This window comes from Stenella coeruleoalba, assembly GCF_951394435.1.
Source record: "Stenella coeruleoalba genome assembly, chromosome: 1".
In the NCBI taxonomy this organism is placed as follows: Eukaryota; Metazoa; Chordata; class Mammalia; order Artiodactyla; family Delphinidae; genus Stenella; species Stenella coeruleoalba.
Window position 1 is genome coordinate 108,649,141 of NC_137169.1, and position 20,879 is coordinate 108,670,019.

The 20,879-nt window shown below is 40.8% G+C and overlaps 1 protein-coding gene across 5 annotated transcripts in view; it reads right to left on the reverse strand.

Annotated features, from left to right (window-relative positions):
* Positions 1-3,376: 3,376 nt before the first annotated feature.
* The window catches only part of POGZ (pogo transposable element derived with ZNF domain), a 45,836-nt gene continuing 28,333 nt past the window's right edge, over positions 3,377-20,879 (reverse strand). For 2 of the 5 annotated variants that reach the window (XM_079931878.1, XM_079931875.1), the window contains 14 exons: positions 19,736-20,026; positions 19,437-19,628; positions 16,883-16,989; positions 15,898-16,235; positions 15,349-15,503; positions 10,798-10,898; positions 10,114-10,260; positions 6,935-7,069; positions 6,647-6,819; positions 6,348-6,488; positions 5,793-5,849; positions 5,476-5,588; positions 5,198-5,222; positions 3,377-5,062 (listed from right to left, as the gene is read on the reverse strand). In XM_079931878.1, the coding sequence (XP_079788004.1) occupies positions 3,391-5,062; positions 5,198-5,222; positions 5,476-5,588; positions 5,793-5,849; positions 6,348-6,488; positions 6,647-6,819; positions 6,935-7,069; positions 10,114-10,260; positions 10,798-10,898; positions 15,349-15,503; positions 15,898-16,235; positions 16,883-16,989; positions 19,437-19,628; positions 19,736-20,026 (3,647 nt within the window). In that variant the 3' untranslated portion in view covers positions 3,377-3,390. Of the gene's footprint in view, positions 5,063-5,197; positions 5,223-5,475; positions 5,589-5,792; positions 5,850-6,347; positions 6,489-6,646; positions 6,820-6,934; positions 7,070-10,113; positions 10,261-10,797; positions 10,899-15,348; positions 15,504-15,897; positions 16,236-16,882; positions 16,990-19,436; positions 19,656-19,735; positions 20,027-20,879 lie in introns of all 5 variants that reach the window. The other 3 variants (XM_079931877.1, XM_079931874.1, XM_079931876.1) reach the window with 2 other exon arrangements.

The following is a 20,879-nucleotide window of genomic DNA, read 5'->3' on the forward strand; positions in this document are numbered from 1 at the left end:
GCTGAGTGGTTGTACTGTTTGACTAGGTCACACCAAGAGTGAAACTGCTAAGTACTGCTGTGTGCCATCTCCCTCCCTGGTCAGAGAACCCTTTGGTTCTTGGTTCTGGTAGCATATATATAGAATGGTCTGCATGATAATACCAAAGACCCATTACTGTCTTCATCTGGGTCTGTACGGAAGGCTGCTTTGTACAGAAGTCAGACTTAATCTTTGTGTGGTAACATAATTAGCTTTTAACATTTTTCTTCAATGTTTTCACCCATGCACTAGTCTAAAATACAGACTTTCTGGTTAATGTTGGCTCTACATGTGATTTTAGTTAAAACATCATTTCAAAGATGGAAATGTAACATCTCGTAGAGCTGTATAAGGTTACTCCCAAACTGGAACTAACAGCCTTGATCCCACACCCGTCCAACCTCCTCACCCTTCATGGGGAATACTAAGTAATTTCGACATTTAAGCTAAGTCTTCTACTAATTTCTAGCACTGTCAGAAGACCTCTTACAAGTATTGTGTTCACTAAGTCCTGGGTGTAGTGGTGAGTCAAATCAGTTGGGGTTATTAGCCAGTTCCATCACCAGGATGGCGTTAAACCCGAATTTTAAAAAACACCCTGGGTGATTCTGATGCATATCCTCTCTAAACCTCTTTTTGAGAAACTAGTATAGGCAGTAAACCCCAAAACTATTACAGGCATATCTTGTTTTTTATGCTTTGCAGATACTGCAGTGTTGTTTTACAAACTGAAGGTCTGTGTCCACCCTGCATTGAGAAAGTCTTGGTGCCATTTTTCCAGTAGCATTTGCTTACTTTGTGTCTATGTCACATTTGGTGATTCTTGCAATATTTCAAACTTTTTCATTATTTTATTTGATATGGTGATCAGTGATCTTTGACGTTACTACTGCAAAAAAAGATGACAACTTGAAGGCTCAGGGTGGTCAGCATTTTTGGCAATAAAGTATTTTTAAATTAAGGTATATCATTTTTTAGACATACATAGTGTTATTGCACATTTAATATACTATAGTATAAACTTACATGCACTGGAAAACCAAAAAGACTGTGACTCGCTTTGCTATGATAGTTGCTTCACTGCAGTGGTCTGGACCCCAACCCACAGTATCTCCAAGGTATGCCTGTATAGAAATTCAGTGAGGTGAGAGCTGAGAGAGAAATTAAAACCCCTCCACTTGTATTACCCATGATTACAACTAGTAAATTCAAGCCAAAGAAAACTGTCAGCTTTCAATTTGAATCTTCCACACATTCAGTCTCAACACAAAGTAGTCAATAAATACTTGTTTATTGATTAAACTGAATTATAAAAAACAAAACAAAAAAAACTTCCTATACTACGAAGCCATGCGGGCAGAATCCACAAAGGTAACTTCCTGGCCAAAACCCAGCTGATCCACTGTTGGTATTATGGCCTTAAAAAAATTACCCATTGAGAAAGTCATACAGTGTGCAGAGGCCAGGAACCCAGCTCTGCTAAATCTGGGGCTGCTGCGGAGACTACCAAAGAGAAGGATTAAGTCATTGCAGATAGCGTTGACCATAGTTCTTGAACTTTCTGAAAGGCAAAGTTTTGACTCAAAAGTCCATATTCTGTCAAAATGGCATCAGGCAAAAAGCTGGGGAAGAGAAGCCCAGGTGGATCCTCAGTTCAGTTTTCAGATGCCATGGGTTCACAAAGCTGGCCAAGCTGTTTATGGAGGGGAATACTCCAGTTCACTATATTATAGTGTGCTGGGAGTTAAAAAACACAAAAAAAAAAACGGATGAGGAGAAACAGGTGGTAACAAATGTCACACCTGTACCACCAGGCCCATCACATCTTGAGCATCTCCCAGTCTGTGAAAGCCTGCTCAAATAGGGTAACCTAGAAAAAAACCACATTGTTTATAAATCCATTTCCCCTCATTTTTTTTAAATGTTCCACTTATGTACATTTTAAAGATGAACCATTTACAAGCCTGTGCAGGTTGCCTCCTTGGCTCACAGGAGGGAAACGTTGCAGAAAGCCTCAGGATGGACAGAAGTATAGTATAGTTGTGGGAAAGGTGGACCTGGATTTTTGCTCCTTTTCTCTGTGTGTTACAGTACGTTTCAGTTTATAGCCATTGAGTACATACAATTAAAAAAAAAAATCCCTCATGCAAATTGTAGAAAAAATTTTCTTTCCTTGAAGCTGGCAGTGAAAAATAAAGATTCATGTCTTTTTCTTTGTGCACACCCCTATGTGTTTCTTCATGTCAGATTCTTCTCTAAGCATTAAGAGAAATAGGGGAAAGCCACAGGGTAAGCAGAATTTCAACAAGTGGTCTTTTTAAAGTTCAATACAACTTCTTGCACAATTAGCTGCTGGCTGGCGGACATGTGATCCCTTGAACAGGTATGCTGTCCACTTAACAGGAGGAAGTTCAACAAAGCAGGGACTGCCCCCATGGATTGCAGGATGAAGACCCATACACTGGGAATGGCTTCCACCCTAAGGTTCTGTGTGATCACCTCAGTACCTCTTGCTTGCTAATGACCCATGTATGATCCTTTGTCCAGAGTGACGGTGTGAGAATGGGGAAGGGGGCCAAGGATCACAGGTGCAAAGAATATTGGTTTTGTTGTGTTTTTGTCGGAGGGAGGGTGGTGAGGGAAAAAATCTACTCATCATTCTGGACGATTAAAGGTGGTTTCATGCATTTTTAAAGCCACAATTTTATATTTAGAGTTGCTGTAGAAACCAACATCTCTGGAGAGGGAAGGAAAGAAAGGAGAAGGAAGAGAGAGTTCAGTGGGATTTTTTTTCCATTTTCATTTTTATATAAAAGTGTTAAGACCACAATGAAAAAACTTTTTTATCCATATATATATATAATAAACCAGTTTGTGAGCTACAATTTTTGTCTTTCCCATCTTCAGAAATGTTCTCACATTGACAATGGTTGGATAGCATCATGCCCAAAGACACTGGCCACACAGTAAAACAAACAAAACCCAGATGTACTATGATACAGTTGAGGTAAAAGGGGAAACAAAAGATTTAACATTCGCCCACGAAAGATTTTTTTTTTCCTTTTTGATTTTGTCAGAAAAATACCAAGCACAGTGATTTAAATTTAAAAAAAAGTCACAAAAACCTGTTTTTAGCAGAAGTGAATGACCAACAGGGCCAGGACCAGCTCATCGGCTCAGACGTGATCACTATCGGTTTTCCTAATAATCCACAAATCCACAAGGATGTATAAGTCAACATCAGGGGGGAGTGGTGGCATAAAATTAAAAAATATAACCCAAATACCCCCACCTGGTATACCCCCCTTTACCTCTACCCTCCCTAACACTTTCCCACCCCCACTCCACACCCCCTCATGACCCCAACACTTAAATCTCCATCAGATCTAGGTCAGCTTCTTCAAAGCCATAGAAGGACTCGGTCTCACTTTCACCCTCAAAGAGCTGGTGAAGGCTTTCAGGCTCAACTGTCTCTTCAGGAGATGACCTGGGTCGGGGAGTGGAAGCTGAGGCCTCCTCAGACTGTTCCCCACTCAGCTTCAGTTGCTCCTCTAGGGAGGCAATTAGCTCCTCCTGCATGTCAGCATTTCTTGTAGGTGAGTTAATGTTGCCATCAGGGCCAGGCAGAACGCTGGCCACAAGGAAGGACCGCTGAACTAGCTCTGGACAGTCCCCAATGACACCAAGCACCTCAGCCAGCCAGACCAGAAGCAGCTGAAGCAGGACATCAGAATCACACGCACTATCTGCCATTTCCCGAGCCTGCTCCTTCCACTTTTTGTGCAGGAAGTTCTTGACAGTTCGTTTGATGCATACATCTAATGGCTGGATTTTGGAGCTACAGCCTGCTGGGACAACTGCAGGCAAAGTGCTAGAGGCACTAAGCATGGCCAGCACCTCTTCTGACAGGTGAGTGCGATGACAGTCCATCACAAGCATGCCTTTGCTGTGCTGGCAAGCTGTGTGCTTCTGCCACACTCGGGTTGACCACAGCTCCATGATCTCATCGTCACTGTAGCCACTCTCCTTCGCCTCTAGCAAGATAGAGTCTGGCACATTAGCAGGCTGATCCATCTGTCCTCGGTAGAAAACCAGGGTAGGGAGGACAGTGCCATCTGCCAGAATGGCCAGCACCACATCACACCAAGGCTCCCCTGTGCCCACTGTCTGCAGGGCATTTTCCTTTCGGTCGTCACTGCTCAGTACCTCCGTATCCAGGAACAAGGAGATCTCATCAATAGCCACAATCATAGACAAGGGTAAGTCCTGGTTGTGAATCTGCCGTTGTACAAATTCAATGAAGAGTCCTGCATTCTCTGCCACATCCTTAGGTAGAGTGTGGGCCACAGCTCGCCGAGCGTGGGGAGTCAGGTGGTGACGTAGCATGAAACGCACAGCCCACTCATAAGAGATCTTAAACCCCCCCTCCAAAGAACGTCCTATTTTGGTGGCCTTCTGGAACAAGGTCTCCTCATTTACAGGTAGCTGTTGCTCACGTTGGGTCAGCACCCACTCAGCCAGTTTCTCTTCTGCCTCTAAGCTCAGATATTTGCCCTCCAGATTCTCCCCCTGTGAGGCCTGGAAGCGCCGAAGCCAACGCCGGATGCGTCGTTGGGGGTTTCGGAAGTGTTCAGCTGCCTGTTCCGTATTGCAGCACAGGGCAAACAGTACCACTCGAAGCTTCTTCACAGAAAGCTGCTCCTTCTTGCCAATCACACTGCTACTACCACCCCCTGATGCTGGCTCAGGCTCCTGGGTGACTGGGCTCCCTTCATCCTGGTCATCGACATTCAGACATTCCGCCCCCTCCGTAGCCAAGGGTGGAAGGGCTAAAGGCTGGGGATGAGTGGGGGTTGGTGGTGGGGTTGCAGTTGAGGCTGGTGACGGGAGTGCCTGGGCCATGGGAGCTGGTAGCTCTTCAGGCTCAGCTGGGGTGGCCCCCGCAGATTTCACAGTGGCAGCTTTAATAGAGGGGAAGGAAGGAGGAGGGTACAAATTCTTCAAGTTCCGGTCGTGCACTCGGTCACGAGTCTGGCCATGCCTAAAAGGTTAGCAACGAGAGGAGGAAAAAGCTCAGTTAAACTAGAAAAATGAAATAATAATAGTAGTAGTAGTAATAATAAAGACCAAACATACTATAAAATAGAAATTAAACCATCAAGCGAGTTTCTGTTACCTTGAGTGAGATATCCAAGTGAGTCCTATGGGAAATAAAGACAATAAAAAAGTGTTAGCTCAGTGAAGAAACAAACCCTCCAAAGAGTTCTTTAGATTTCAATCAAAAAAGCAAACCTACTGTCTTCCCAGTCTTATATAAATTTCAGGTTAGAATGCTTCCAATTTGGTGAAGTGTATCTAAACAGTGAATGGGTCAGGCCAGGTAGAGATGCACCAGACTCATGGTATGACCTGTATCCTTAGCTTTTTTCCCTAATCCCCATCTCTCCTACTTACCCCGTGGCAGGATGCTACTGGATCTGTGAGAGGGGTTGAATACCAAATGCTTAGCCATGGCATCTCCAACAGAAGTAACAAAGGTACATGAAGTGCAGGCCAGCTTGATTCCACTAAGAAAGAGAGTCAAGAGTATATAAGACAAATGTAGCAGTGACACTAGAGAGTGTTAAGCTTTGAGGCTTAATAAAGAAAAAGAGTGTCCCTCCTTTCTCCTCTCCGTCAAATTAATTCATATATCCACCCCCCAAAATATTAAAAGGGATTTAATGTAAAAACTTGATAAATTAACAGACCATCAATAAGTTTTTTGTTACCTCACAGAATTTTTAAACAAAGCCAAATACTTGGGGCTCTTCCGTGGAACATGATTGCTGAGGAAGACAAACAAAAAGTGGTATGAGTTACGTGGTTCTGCTTGCTAAACTAGAGATCACCAGCGACTGACAATGCCCCAACAAAAGATATGCCTCTTCACTCAATCCTAACCTCAACCCAAGCCTGTTTTCCTATCACATTAATATTTTCTATTAATATGCAAACGCATCATGGGGGTGGGGGGAAATCTATTAAAAGGCACATTCTGGTTGGGGGTGGCGTGGTGGTGACCAGGGTCAGATGCTACATTTCTAAGACGCTCCAAATGAGTGCTGCTGGTCCTTGGACCACGTTTTGGGTAGCAAGGTCCTACAAAATCAGAGCACAGACCATCAAAGCCAAATGAAGCCGGGTCTGGCCTCTTACCTGCTAGGACAGGTGGGCAAACAGCTCTAAAAGTTGAAGAAGGAAACCCCAGAAGCAGGGGAGGGAATGCACTGAGTTCTGGAGAACCTGAAATCCCAGATAGGAACATTGGTTTAATCCTGACTTACTTGATCATGTGGTTGGCATAAGCTCGAGAACAGCAGGTACTATAGCGACATAGAGAGCAGTGAACATAAGTAGGGAAATGGTTAGGGAAATCTGGGATCTCAAAGCTGCACTCCAGACATGTCTGCCGGCCCATGACACTCCTGTCAAGAAACAAGGAAAATTCTCATTACTGCCTCAGGGGTTCCTAAATTGTAGGCGATTTAGACAACAGATACTACCTAAAAGGCTACCAGATTACACTAGCTATCAGGAATAACTGTGCCCACCCGGCCCCCAGCCTCCAGAAGAAGGCACTGACATTTTCCTAACAGCTCTCTTCTGGACGTTGCGCTGGACAGGGGGATAAAGGAAGACGGGCAGAGGGTCCGCTGAGGAGGCCAGTGGTGCTGCCTCCTGCAAGGTGCTGGGAGGGACATCACTGGAGGGTACAGGAACAGTGCGTGGCTGCCCTCGGGAAGCCCGGATTGTCACCTGTGAGTCAAGGGAAGGGATAATTAGACACTACCCACGTTAAACCTCAGAACACGGAAAATCTCTATTCCTCCCCTTCTTGGATCTGTAAAGGGAATGTCAACAAACCCTTTACCTTGGTGCCTGGTTTCAAACCTTCCAGCTGCTTGGGTTTACGGAAGGTTTTATGGTGCTGAAGCTTGTGTTCAATTTTGTCCTTGGCAAAGAGAAACTGCAGCCGGCATTTGTTGCAATGATAAACATTCCTCTTCTGAAGGGGGAATAAAAAGAGACAGAATCCTTTAAAGGTTGCCAATGAATTTTCTTCCCTGAGGAGAAGGTACATCATTGCCAATCATATTCTTCCCACCCTTCTGTTGGTAATTTAACAGAGGAAAAAAGAGAAATACACAACCTAACACCAAACCTAGTATTTTTTTATCTTTTTATATAACTTTATTTATTTTGAAGTAAAGTTACAAACCTATTATTGGGTGGTGAGAATCATCACCTCCCATGCTCCCAGAGAAAGGCAGACTCAAAGTCAGAATAACTAGGTCCTCAAACCACCTCCCGCTGACTTGCTTTAACAATTTGGCTGAGTGGCTTATGCTTCACTTGCCCCTACTACTTTATCTTTACAGTGTGGATGGACAGTGCTACTACTTCTGGATATTCTTATTTTTTAAAAAATACAATAAATATGTACGTGGTAAAAAAAAAAAATCATACTTTTATTCTGTACTCCTTCATGTGGTAAGCTTGCCTTCAACTCCAACCCTCAGTCCCTCTCCATAGAAACAACTTGTTACCAAGTTTCTTGGGTATTCTTTCACAGATAGTCTATGCATATAACCATATAGCAAACACATACATCTCCAATCACCACCTGTTTTCCTTTCTCTTTCTTTAACAAAAATGATAGCCCTTTCTACACAGTGCTGTTTTTTTCCTCTTAACACATCAATGCATACAGATATGCCTCCCTCCAAGGCCATTTTGAGGATTCAATCTGCCCAGTATTGAAATATGACATGTCTATGATTTTCTTCCCTAGGATAGCAAGGCTCTCTCTGTAACCTCAGCTGAGTCACAGGTGATAATTTCCACGCTACTATATGGAAATGCATTAGTGGTGGATTATCAGCAGTCACTACTGTGAGCCTAAGAAGTGCCTGCTTACAAGTAAGAGTGAGGGCACGTGTGCACACATGTGGATGTTATGCACAGGTACACCCACCCATCTTGTTCTCTCTTCTGTTCCCTATGTACCTTCACTCTTCTCCTCCAGTGGCTCCTTTCCTGCAGTATTTTAAAACAAAGGCATACCTGTTCCATCTTAAAAACAAAACACAAAAGCAACAACAAATTCTCCCTTGCTACCTCTTTTCCTGGATCTACCACCCTTGGTCCTCCCCTTCATAAACAAATTTACTTATTTTTATTTTTTATTTTATTTATTTATTTTTTTGGCTGTGTTGGGTCTTCATTGCTGTGCACGGGCTTTCTCTAATTGTGGCGAGCGGGGGCTACTCTTCGTTGTGGTGCGCAGGCTTCTCATTGTGGTGGCTTCTCTTATTGTGGAGCACGGGCTCTAGGCATGCGGGCGGCTTCAGTAGTTACAGCACTCGAGCTCAGTAGTTGTGGCTCATGGGCTTAGTTGCTCCACGGCATGTGGGATCTTCCCGGACCACGGCTCAAACCCGTGTCCCCTGCATTGGCAGGTGGATTCTCAACCACTGTGCCACAGGGGAAGCCCTAACAAATTTATTTTTTAATTAATTTATTTTTTTCATAAACAAATTTCTTTAAATAAGTTGTCTCCATTTCCTTACCTCTCATCATCTGTCCCACTGAAATTTGACTTCCACCTTGCTAACCAACAAAACGGCTAAATTAAATGCTGGCCTCTAAAGTTTCTACCTTGTTGATACCTTCCTGCAACACTTGACCACACTCTTTTCTTCAAAATACTTTTGTCCCCTCAGCTTCCTTGACACCAAGACTCTTCTTGTTTTCCTTCCAGGACTATGGTCCTGGCCTTGTGGATAGAGACTTCAATGGTCCTAAGCCTTCACCTTATTCTCAGTTTGGGGGGTGGGGGATGGGGGTGCAGCATAGCACTTACAAGTTTAAAATCCACTTATTTATATAATGATGATTCCTAAGTACCTTTCACAATCCAGGTTTTTCTCCCAGGCCTCAGACCTGTATATCCAACTACCTATTTAATAGTCAGTTATACTTGATGTCCATAGATACTGCTAAGTCAAGAATATCCAAACTTGGGACTTCCCTGGTGGTCCAGTGGTTAAGACTCCATGCTTCCATTGCAGGGAGTGTGGGTCTGATCCCTGGTCAGGAACGAATAAGATCCCGTGTGCCACATGGCATGGCCAAAAATTTAAAAAATAATAGTAATAAAAAAGAATATCCAAACTTATAATCCTCCCCTCAAAAATTACTTTCTCCAGTGTTCCTATCTCAATAAACAGTCCCACCATTCATCCAATTACCGAAGACAGAATCCTGGGCACTATCCTTAACTACTCTCTCACTACCTTCACCTAAATCCATTTCTAAATCATAGATATCACTTATCTTCTCAATATCTCTCAACTCTATCCTCTTTGTCCATCATTTCAAAAGCCACTATCATCTCTCATCTCAACTACTGAAAAAGCCTCTGGCTTGTCTCCCTAACTCTAGTCTCAACCTCCTTCAATTCATTCTCCTTAGAGCAGCCAGTGCAATCATAACTAAAAGCAAATTTGAACACATCACTCCAGGACTAAAAATCTCTTTAATGGCTTCCCAACAACTTATTATAATAAAAGTTGAAATTCCTTTTATATGGCTTACAAGATTCTCCATGATCTGTTCCCTAACTTCCAACCTCCTCCTGTACCCTACACACGCCAACCACGCTGAACTTCAATTCCTTGAATTTCCCTGTCTTTGAGAGCATTCTGTCCTTCTATCCCACTTCATCTGGCTCATCCTTACTCATCCTTCAGGTCTTGAACACCCCCTTTCCTAAAAGCCTTACTAGGCTCCCAGAATAGGTACATTCTTTTTTACATCTTGTATTTCCCCTAACACAACATTCTTCTTGCTTTATTGTACTGTTTAATTGTCCTGTTTAACCACTAAATCTCTAGCATCTAGCCCAGTGCCTGGCACACATCACTGGAATTCAATAAATTTTTCAAACACATGGTATCTTCTCTACCAAAATTATTTGCTTAGCTCAGTCCTGGCCCCTGTATCCATAATTAAAAAATAAGAACACGGAAATTGCTTGGTGCCTGGTACCTGGTGCCTCATGTAATGCTGTTGGAATGCATTGCCATTTTTGAAGACCTTCAAGCAATAAGGGCAGAGCAGGTGCCGAGTATCCTCATGGATCATCCGAAAATGGACATCTACCTCAGAGTAGAGTGAGGAGCGATACTGACACACCTGAGTCACATAAGAAGGAAAATAAGCTAAGAGTGAAGTGGACAACTGAGGCCTTAAAAAAGAGGTAGCAACAAAAATGTTAAGATATGAAAAAAAATTTTTCCTAAATGTATAGAAATCAGATTATTTTTCTGACGTTTATTGCAGGGCTATGTTGGTGATAAATTCAGCCATGAAATAAGATAAAAATGGGAAAGACAGGAAAGTCTGAGAACAGTCCATATTCTGACAAAGAGGAGTAGAGTTTTTTTTCTATCTCCAACGGGCACATTCAGGAGACAGACACTCCCTTAGTACAGGTATATATATGTTCCCAGACTGGGTTCCTCAGCTGGGTACATGCAGATATTCCTTTATGTTTTTCTCCTGCATGGGAAACCCTGAAAATAGAACCCGTGTTCACTATTTCTTCTGTATTTCCTCAGTGTTCCTAAAACTGAGTGTGTGCAGTAGGTACTGGGCAATGTTCATTAGTGGATTCTTTGTATTTAGCCTGAGAGCAAAATGGCTAAATCTCCCTGGAGAAAAAGGCAATACCTGGCAAACATAAGGCATCTCTCCAGGCTTATGAGTATCCTTCATATGCTGGAGAAACAGTGGCTCACTCTCAAACGCCCACTCACAGATCTTGCACTTGGCTGTAAGAAGAAAAATAATCAATAAATCCACCTGAAAATAAGACCAAAGTCCTGCTGACTCATAATCTTTTTCTCTGACTCCTATATCTTCATGTTCAATAGTCAGTAAATTATGAAGTCTCTTCTAGTCTTTCTTTAAAATGGTTCTGTCTCAACATTTGTGCTGCTGATTAAAACTATCCTTCTGTCTCTAGCTCAGACTTCTTTACCAAAGTTCCATTCTAGATTTTGAACTCTTTACGAAACATAATATTCTACCATCTACTCTAACTTAATTCAGCATCCTCCTGCTTCCCATCATTTCCCTTCTCACATCCCACCTCCTCCTGAACTCAAAACCTAGGCATTATCTGACTCCAAACCCGTGTCTGTCACCATTATTTCAAAATGCATCAAGGAATTGTCACTTCTGCATTCTCACAGGCAGAAACTTGGTAGAAGCCCATATGATTTCCTACTGCTGATCAGCTGGCTTCTAATACCTCCTTATCTCTCCAATACAGTATCTATTCTTTATATACCATTGCCAAATGAATTCTTTTAAAATACTACATTACTTCATCCCTCTGCTCAAGGATAGACAATGATTATCTCCTATGAATAATTCAACATTTATTGAACGTTTACTAAATGAGGACAAAGAAGGATTTGTCCTTAAAAGACTGACAATATGAACAGAACTTCTTGACTTATGAGTTACTGTGTTATTTCAGTATTAACTAATTTGAGATAATTAAACTTTAAAATTAGCCATTTTATCAAGCTTTTATAAGGCTGCAGTTCTAAATTTTTGGCAAAAGTTTTGTTACATATTTTGAATTATACAGGCAAAATAATGATAGTTATTTGCATTTTTATTACCATTACTGAAATTATTTTCAAGTTTTTGCAAACATGAAAATTGTAAATTTGAAGCTCTAAGCGCTTATTTATTGGACAATGTCCAACCCCTGCCCCGTACCCCCAAATGAGTGAAGCTGAAATAAAAAACAAAACCAGGGGTCTGAATCTGGGGTCCAGGGAAGAGGTCTCAGGGAACCCAGGTAGCCCCTGAAATTATCTGCAAAAGAGTAAAATGTGTATTTTTCTGGGAAGTTTTGTGTTTATTCTCAAAGGTGTCTGCAACCCATTTAGGACCACTTCCTAGAGGTACATTAGATACAAGATAAGATAAAGAACAAGAACAAGATAAAGAAATTAAAAATTCTGCCTAGAATGAGGAAAAGCTGATATACGAGCTGAACCTTGAAAGAGTGGTTTGCCAGACAGAGGAGATGAGAGAAGAACATGAGCAAAGGCATGGTATTGCATGTCATGTTTGGGAAACAGTAACTAGTGGCATGACAATATTTTCTCCTGTTTTCTTCCCCCTTACTTCTCAATTCAATTTGTTAATCTTTTTTTCTTTTCTAGAACACTTTTAAGCATTGGTGTTTCCCAACCTTCTGTCCAGGCTTTTCTTATTCTCTATGTTTTCCCTGGGCGATCTCTTTTACCCTCAAAGGCTTTTCCTACAACCTATACATCCGCTCTATTCTTATAGGTCTCACACATCAACTATAACAACATTTATTAAGCAATTTTTAATGCATAAACACCATGCTAAGATTTATATATATTATCTCATACAAAGAAAATCAGTGAGAAAGGAACCAAAGGCATCAGTGGATTTAAGAGATCTCTAGTAACCTTTCACACCTATTGGAGTTGATGTCAAAAAAGATTTAAGAGGAAGAATTAACTGATTTTCCAAAGTGGCAACCTAACACTGTCCCTCCCAGCACTATCACTCTCATCTCCCTAACACCTACCATAGTCTCCTGCCTTGAGAAAACAGGCATGAACTACTACAGCTTTTGCTTCCTGTTTTCCAAATTTGGAAGGACAGATTCCTTATGCCTTTTCTAAGGCTCATCCGATCTCATCATTCCACGTATCCCATGACTTTATCAAGCAAGTGGTTCTCCCTTTCTTCAGTCTTTTTCCATAGAACCCTCCTGACACCTGAACACAATTAATCACCCTGAAGCATCCTTCCCTCAACCCTACCTCTTCCTTAGTCTATTGTCTTTAAACAAGTGTGAAGAAAAACATAATGCTATTAAAAATTATACTGTTACCATAATTAAATATAATAATCCATTGATGTTTTGGAAACAATTCAGGAAACTTGAAAATGAAGATACATAATATTAAACATTTACGATGAATTCTGTTATGTCTTGACAAACATACTATGGCTATGTATTTTAAAATGTCCTTACTTTTCAGAGATACATAATGAAGTATTTAAGAGTGAAATATCATTATGTCTATAATTTAGTTTAAAAACACTTCAGAAAATAAAAGGAAAAGAAATTTTCAAAACTAAAAAGAAAACAATTGGTCTCAAAATATTAACAAAAAAAAAATAAGCTACTTTCAATGAAGGATCTGCCATGGATGCAAAAAAAAGGGAGTTATTTAAAAAAAAAAAAGGGGAATTACAAAAGAATCCAAAAATAAGATTGATATATACTAAAGTACAGAAACGGTATTTACCTGTTTGGATCAACAATTTCTCAGGTTTTTCATCAGTGTAAATTTTAAGTCATAAGATACTCAAAAATTAATAGTCAAGGATAAAAGAGTGGTAAGCCAAGAGAAAAAGACTGATGAGGTGCTGCACTGTTTCCCATTAGGAAAAATTTATCTTTTTATGTACAGTACATATATAAGTAGAATAACAAAAACACACCCCACCAGATTCTGTATAAAAGTAGATGTTTTCACTGGGGATTCAGATGAGTTATTTGGGCTTCCCATGACTGACAGTGAAGAATTTTGGGTCCTAACCTAGACCAAGTTGGCTACTCTGCCACTATACTGTAGTGTTCTGATGTCTGATTCCAGTATCTACTCTACTCACAAATGATTAGCCCAAAGTTCCACGGTCTAATATGGTAACCACCAGTAACATGTGGCTAGTGAAGACATGAAATGTGGTGAGCCCAAACTGAGATTTGCTGTGGTGTAATAATACACACCAGATTTAAAAAGAAAAGAAAAAAAAAAAGAATGGTAAATATTTCATTAATTTTAAAGTTCTGATTACATGCCGAGATGATTTTATTTTGGCTATTTTGACTTAAATAAAATACAATATTAAAATTACTTTCGCCTTTAAAACATCTTTATTTCAAATGACTACTAAAAATTTAAAATTACATATGTAACTCATTGTATTTCTGTGGACCAGCACTAGTCTGAGCCACTCATGGCAATCCCATTTCCCTTGACAATATGGCCAAGGCTAAGAGATATAAAGGGAAAACAATTCTGTCTTGTAAGAAACAGACTTAGAAAAGACACAGGAAGATACGGTCTCTTCTTCATCTGCAAAATTTTACATCCGCCTGTATTCCTGAGACTAACGCAACCATCCTGCTATGAGCCAGAGACAAGAGAACTGTTGAAAAGTAGAAGACTCGCATTCTGGGCTTGAAGCTTACTCCACCTTGAGTCTTTTCAGTTAAATCATATAATAATAGATGTCCTTAACATTTAATCCATCTTTAGCCAAGATTTTTAATTTGCAGCAAAAATTTCTGCCTTTATGTGTTTCCTATCACCTAAAATCTTTTCTTACTACTTTCCATCCATCTAAATCCTTCTTGTATTTAAAGACCCTAAAAGTTTACGCATTACTTTCTGTGAAATCCACAAGGATCTTTTCCCTTCTCTGAACTATTTCACCTATCACTGGTATCATACAATGCATATGTTTACAGCAAATATATTGTCTTGTTCTCACATTTTCCTATAGTTAAATAATTTTTGTCTCTTCAACAAAACTAGAAATCCAAAAAAAAAAAAAAACAAACTAGAAATCCCTTAAAGGACAAAAGAAATATTCTAGAAGACTGGACTCAAATCCTCACAATTTCACCTTATTAGAAGTGTTTGCTCTAAAGCAAATGACTAAATGTTTCCGGGCTTGTATTCAGCCTGTGCTTCTCATCTGTAAGATGTACAGTGTAGCTAACACTCCAACTCATCTTATATCTCATGAAAGCACTGTCTTAATGGTGAAGTATTCTATAACATTATCTTTTATCCTTCATAAAACCTATGAGGGTACTAACTAAAATGGAGACCCAAATACAGATGCCTGCTTCTTCTATAAAAGGATCTAGGTAATAAACTCTTTACATATACCTCTCTACAGTGGTCCTGAAAGAAAGCCCCTTAATTTAGAATCAAGCACTGAACTCGACTCATGCTTGAACAGAATAGAAGTCAGGCTTGTAAGATAATAGGGTAAGTGAAGTAAGAAACTGACTACGAATATGCAAAGAACTTCCTCGACACTGTTATCCACATATAAATACACATAATGGGCTCCCACCAGTGCCATTCACTGAATGAAAAATGAAGTATACCCCTAGAGTTTAAGAATTTCCAAACTTACTAGTTGATTCATAGGGACTATGAACATTTTCCAAGTGGCACTGGAGCTGGAAGGGAGTGGAAAACTGACGATAACAGTGCTGGCAGATAGTATGACCATCCACCTCACCGTTCTGCTGATCAAGTTCTACATGATGTTTCATATGGTTCATAAATCTGTAGCACGGCACAAAGGAAAAGTACAGACAACATAAAAAATCAGAAGCCTTGGAAAAATGTACCAGCGAAATCACAGAACAGACATTACATGTTTCCCCCTCCACCCTCCCACCCAACTTCCTCTTTTTGGGACATCTTCTGAGCCCAGAAATTAAGAGAGATCTCGAAACTTTTCTGGGGAAGGAGATGCACTGGTCTCACTCTACCCAAAGTTATGTTTTATTTATTACCACAATATCTCCTTCTATAGTACTAGTTATTGATTTAATGATAATCCTTAGCAAGAAAGGATAATAATTAGGGCCATTCTCCAAACAGAAAGACTTAAACATGTAAGAAGCTTTCAGACTTCACTTGTCCAAGGTGAGCTCCAAGGCTCTTCAACACTCACCGAATGTTGTTTTTTAGCCTTTTGGTACAATGTGGGCATCGGAAAGATGTGGCGACCTTAGGGAAGTTTGTGAGCTGGGCTACTTTGCCACCATCCCGTCCATAGTAGAAGTCATCTACTAGCATAATGAGCTTGGTCTGGACGCCATCACCCACATTCTCATTTGGCTCTGGTACTTTGGTAGGTGGTGACAGAGCAGGAATAGGTGTAGAAGAGGGAGTGGAAGCAACAGGAGTTGTTTTCTCAGGGGATGGGGGCTTTGTTGCTGATGGGACACTGGGTTCTGAATCCAGAGACTTTCCTTTCTTCTGGTATTCAACCATTTCTGGGCAACAGTACTATAAAGAAAGAAGACATCTGATCATCCTGGTTCTCCTGGGGGCTGAGATGTGCTAACTCCTCAACTTCACTAACATTTCTCTGTAAGTGTTTGGTTCTAGGTATTCTCAACCAGCTTTCACCCTGCAGTTTTCTAAAATGTGTGTGTGTGTGTGTGTATTTACAGCCATATGCCACTCCAAACACCATACTTTGTACTTCTTCCTGTCTTAGATCCTTTAACCACTCACTAGCATAACCTGGCTCTGAGCTCCCTGGTAGGAAGAAGTCTCAACCTTTGCATCTGGACTAATACCAAAAAATGAAAAGACTAGAATTAGAAACTGGTTAATAGCTCCTGATTCATCCAATGACACAATAAATAGAAAATGGACTGAGGCCAAGTTGGCCTGTCTTCCTGTGCAGTTCAAAATCTATGAACTAAGGAATTAAGGTCGCATATGTTCTGACCTATTTGAGGGTCTTTAAATATATCCTATCACATTTCTGAGTTCATTCTAAAACAGGCCAAAAGAGAGTAACCCTTTAAAAAGCTTCCAAGCCATTTCAGAGTCCTTGCTTCACAAGCTCCCAACACTACACTACAGGAGGTATACAGTGAGTGGTAGCCATTTAAGCTGAATCTCCATCACAGGTGATCACTTACACACATGTGACCTCTCAAAGCTTCAGTAACACGGAATTGAGCATTACACCGTGGACATATCTTCCGTCCACCATCCTGGAGGTCAAACACTGGGATGGAAGAGGTCACTGGAAGTGAGAACATCAATAAGATTAATAAGATGATACTGGAAAAAGACTACTGGCCTTTTGGAAAAAGGTTAAACACTTCCTGAAGGGTATATTAAGGTTGGTAAGCGAGCATGAGAAACTGCTATGAGGCACATTCCTTCTACCATTCTTCTAACTGTAGGCCAGGGGTCAGCAAATCACAGCTAGTAGACCAAATCCAGCCAGCTGCCAGTTTCTGTTTGCCTCATGAACTAAGAACAGCTTTTACATTTTTTGTTGTGGTGGTGGTTATATAAGATTTTCTTTAATTGTGGTAACAGATACTTAACATAAAGTTTCCTCTTAACCATTTTTAAGTGTTCAGTTCAGTTAAGAACATTCACATTTTTGTGCAATCTCCAAAACTCTTTTCATCTTGCAAAACTTGAAACTCTACACCCATTAAATAATTCCCCACTGCCCCCTCCTCCTAGACCCTAGCAATCGCCATTCTCTCTTGTCTCTGTGAGTCTGACTACTCTAGGTACCTCATATAAGTGGATTCATAGAGTATTTGTCCTCTTGTATCTGGCTTATTTCACTTAACATAATGTCGTTAATCAGTGTTGCAGCATGTGTCAGAATTTCTTTCCTTTTTAAGGCTGAACAATATACCATTGTATGTATATACCATATTTTGTTTATCCATTCATCAGCTGATGGACATCTGGGATGCTTCTACCTTTAGGCTATTGTGAAATGTTGCTGTGAACATGGGGGTACAAATATCTGTTTGGGTCCCTGTTTTTAATTCTTCTGGGTATATACTCCAAAGTGGAATGCTGGAACATACGGTAATTTCATGTGTCATTTTTTGAGGGACCATCACCCCATTTTACATTCCCACCCGCAACGTACGAGGGTTCCAATTTCTCTGCATCCTCACCAACACTTATTATTTTCTGTTTTTTTGGATAAGAGCTATCCTAATGGGTGTGAAGCGGTATCTTATTGTAATTTTGATGTGCATTTCCGTAATGATTAGTGAGTGAGGTTTAGCATCTTTTTGGGTGTTTAATGGCCATCTGTGTACCTCGAGAAATCTCTATTCAGCTCCTTGGCCCATTTTTTAATTGGATTGTTTGTTCTTTTGTTGTTGGTTGAGCTGTAGAAGTTCTTATATATTCTGGATGTTAAGCCCTTATCAGATATATGATTTAAAGTACTCTTAAAAAATTTTCTCCCATTTAGTGGGTTGCCTTTTCACTCTCCCTAACGCTAACCCTTTGATGTCGTAAAGTTTTAAATTTTGATGTAGTCCCATTTATTTATTTTTCCTTTTGTTGCTTATGCTTTTGGTATCATATGCAAGAAGCACTGCCAAACCCAGTGTCATAAAGCTTTTCCCCTATGCTTTCTTCTAAGAGTTTTATGGTTTTAGTTCTTTTGTTTAGGTCTTTAGTTCACTGAGTTAGTTTTTGTAATATGGTGTATGGTAAAGGGTCCAACTTCATTTTTTTTGCATGGGGATATCCAGTTTTCTCAACACCATTTGTTAAAGGTTTTCTTATTTTTAAAGGGTTGAAATAAAAGCAAAAGAAATGATCTTCTGACACATGAAAATTAAACTCAAAATTCAGAATCCATAAATAGTTTTAGTGGAGTAGAGTCAAACTCAATTATTTACATATTGTCTGTGGCTGCTTTTGTACCACAATGGCAGAGTTAAGTAGTTGTGACAGAGACTATATTGTACATAAAACCTAAAATATTTACTATCTGGTCCTTTACAGAAAAAGTCTGTGAAGCCCTGCTCCAGACCGTTGAAAATCCTTATGCTCATATCCTTCTACATCTGAAAACCTCTCTACTAAATATCAACTTTAAAATCTTGTTCAGGGACTTCCCTGGTGGTGCAGAGGTTAAGAATCTGCCTGCCAATGCAGGGGACATGGGTTCGATCCCTGGTCTGGGAAGATCCCACATGCCGCAGAGCAACTAAGCCTGTGCGCCACAACTACTGAGCCTGCGCTCTAGGGCCCGCAAGCCACAACTACTGAAGCCCATGAGCCTAGAGCCCGTGCTCCGCAACAAGAGAAACCACTGCAGTGAGAAGCCTGTGTACCGCAATGAAGATAGCCCCCACTCGCCGCAGCTAGTGAAAGCCCGCGTGCAGCAATGAAGACCCAATGCGGCCAAAAATAAATAAATTGAACTATCTTTTGATTATCCCACTGATCTCTGATCAACCAATCCATTTTACTAATCTCCAAAGAACAATTAACACAAAACTCCTTCTGGCTGATTCAGTTACACTTTTCACAAGTGGCGATCCTCTTTACTACATTAAAGTTTCTGTGAGAACACACTATAGCAACTATACCTTATTTTATTTCTCTATTTCATAGTATAGAGTTCTGATACAACAAATACTTTATTAATGTTTTTGAATGACTGGCTGCCCAGAGTCTTTCTGGTTATCGTACCTTTCATTGAAGACTCAGGCCCGCTGGTTCTCTGAGAGCCATGCGCAGAGCTGTTGTTGGATACCACCATTGGCCCAGGACTCTGGCCCAGGGAAGGGATGGTGTTAAGGGTATTCACCAGTTTGGCCACTTCATTGCTATTTTCACCTGTAACCCCAGGTCGCTTCACAGTGACAAAGCTGGCAATGCTCACTGCAGGTGGAGAGGGGAAGGAGGGAGCTTTGTTGGCCAAGTGATAATCATCTGTTCTCCACCCACCACCCATCCCAGCTCTGCCATCTCCTCTTCCCAAGCCTCACCTAGTTTGGGATTCTGAGTCTGGTTGGACTGGCCTGGAGGTTGAACAGCAAGGTGCCCCAATGAGGTCGGCTGTGTGGCAGTGGGAGTGGTAGAAGTGCTGGGAGTGGACTTGGTCTGCTGGGACTGGGACTGTGGGACGGTGCTTCGAATGGTGAGAGTGGCTGGGATGACGGTGGTGAAGGTGTTGGTGGTGGGCCGCACAGGCATTGTGGAGCCTGGCCTCACAGGGGTCATCTGAGAGAACACTTGTGGGACTCCAACTGTCGGCTTAACAAACTGGGTACCTGGGGCTTCAAAAGAGAGACAAAAATACCAAATCTTGGTCAACGAGCTCACCTATAATACATTCCTCATGTCTTTACTGGAAATACTGGAATAGGAAAAGATTATCTCCCCAAACTGATTGGTGACTGTCAGGTTCCCAAGGGAAGCATAGATTCTAATGTCTAAGACAACAGGTATCACAAACTGATAAAACAAGTTAGCCTTAGTAATCAGCCCTGAAAACATTAAAGTGAAAGAAGAGTCCCATCAACTCCTCCCAGAACACCTTACCACACTGCCTTTTCTATTCCAAGAATACAATCATGAGTAGCTTGACCTCTGTTATTGGAAGAGAATAATAGGTCTAGAGTGGGAAGCAGTATGGGTATATATAGGCCAAAGGGCAGAGCTGGCTCTGAAAAAAGTGATCTTTCTCAGAATACTAAAGGAGTCTTTCATTCTCTTATACAAACTCAAATAGAAGACAGACTATGCCATTCTACTAGGATGTCCCAAAGGTGAGTCTCCTGGCTCAACTATAGACAATTTCACTGACAAACATTTAAAAAATATCAGAACTAGACAGGATAGGCTCATGAGACTGAAGGCCAAAAACCCCTATGGGCTCTGAGAACAACAACAAAAACTTAGGAAGACAAGCTACAGAGATACCTTTACTACAACTAAATTAAGATACCCTTTTTTGGCCTGAATTGTAGTAAACTTATAGACACTAAATATGGAACTGGGGGAAAATTACAAGATTTTTAAAAATTATCTTTCAATTTGGTTTCTTAAAAAAAAAAAACTAGCCATTGTCAATATTTATCCTCAAAGGATATGCCATTTGTTTAATTTATATTCCAAATCTATGCTATA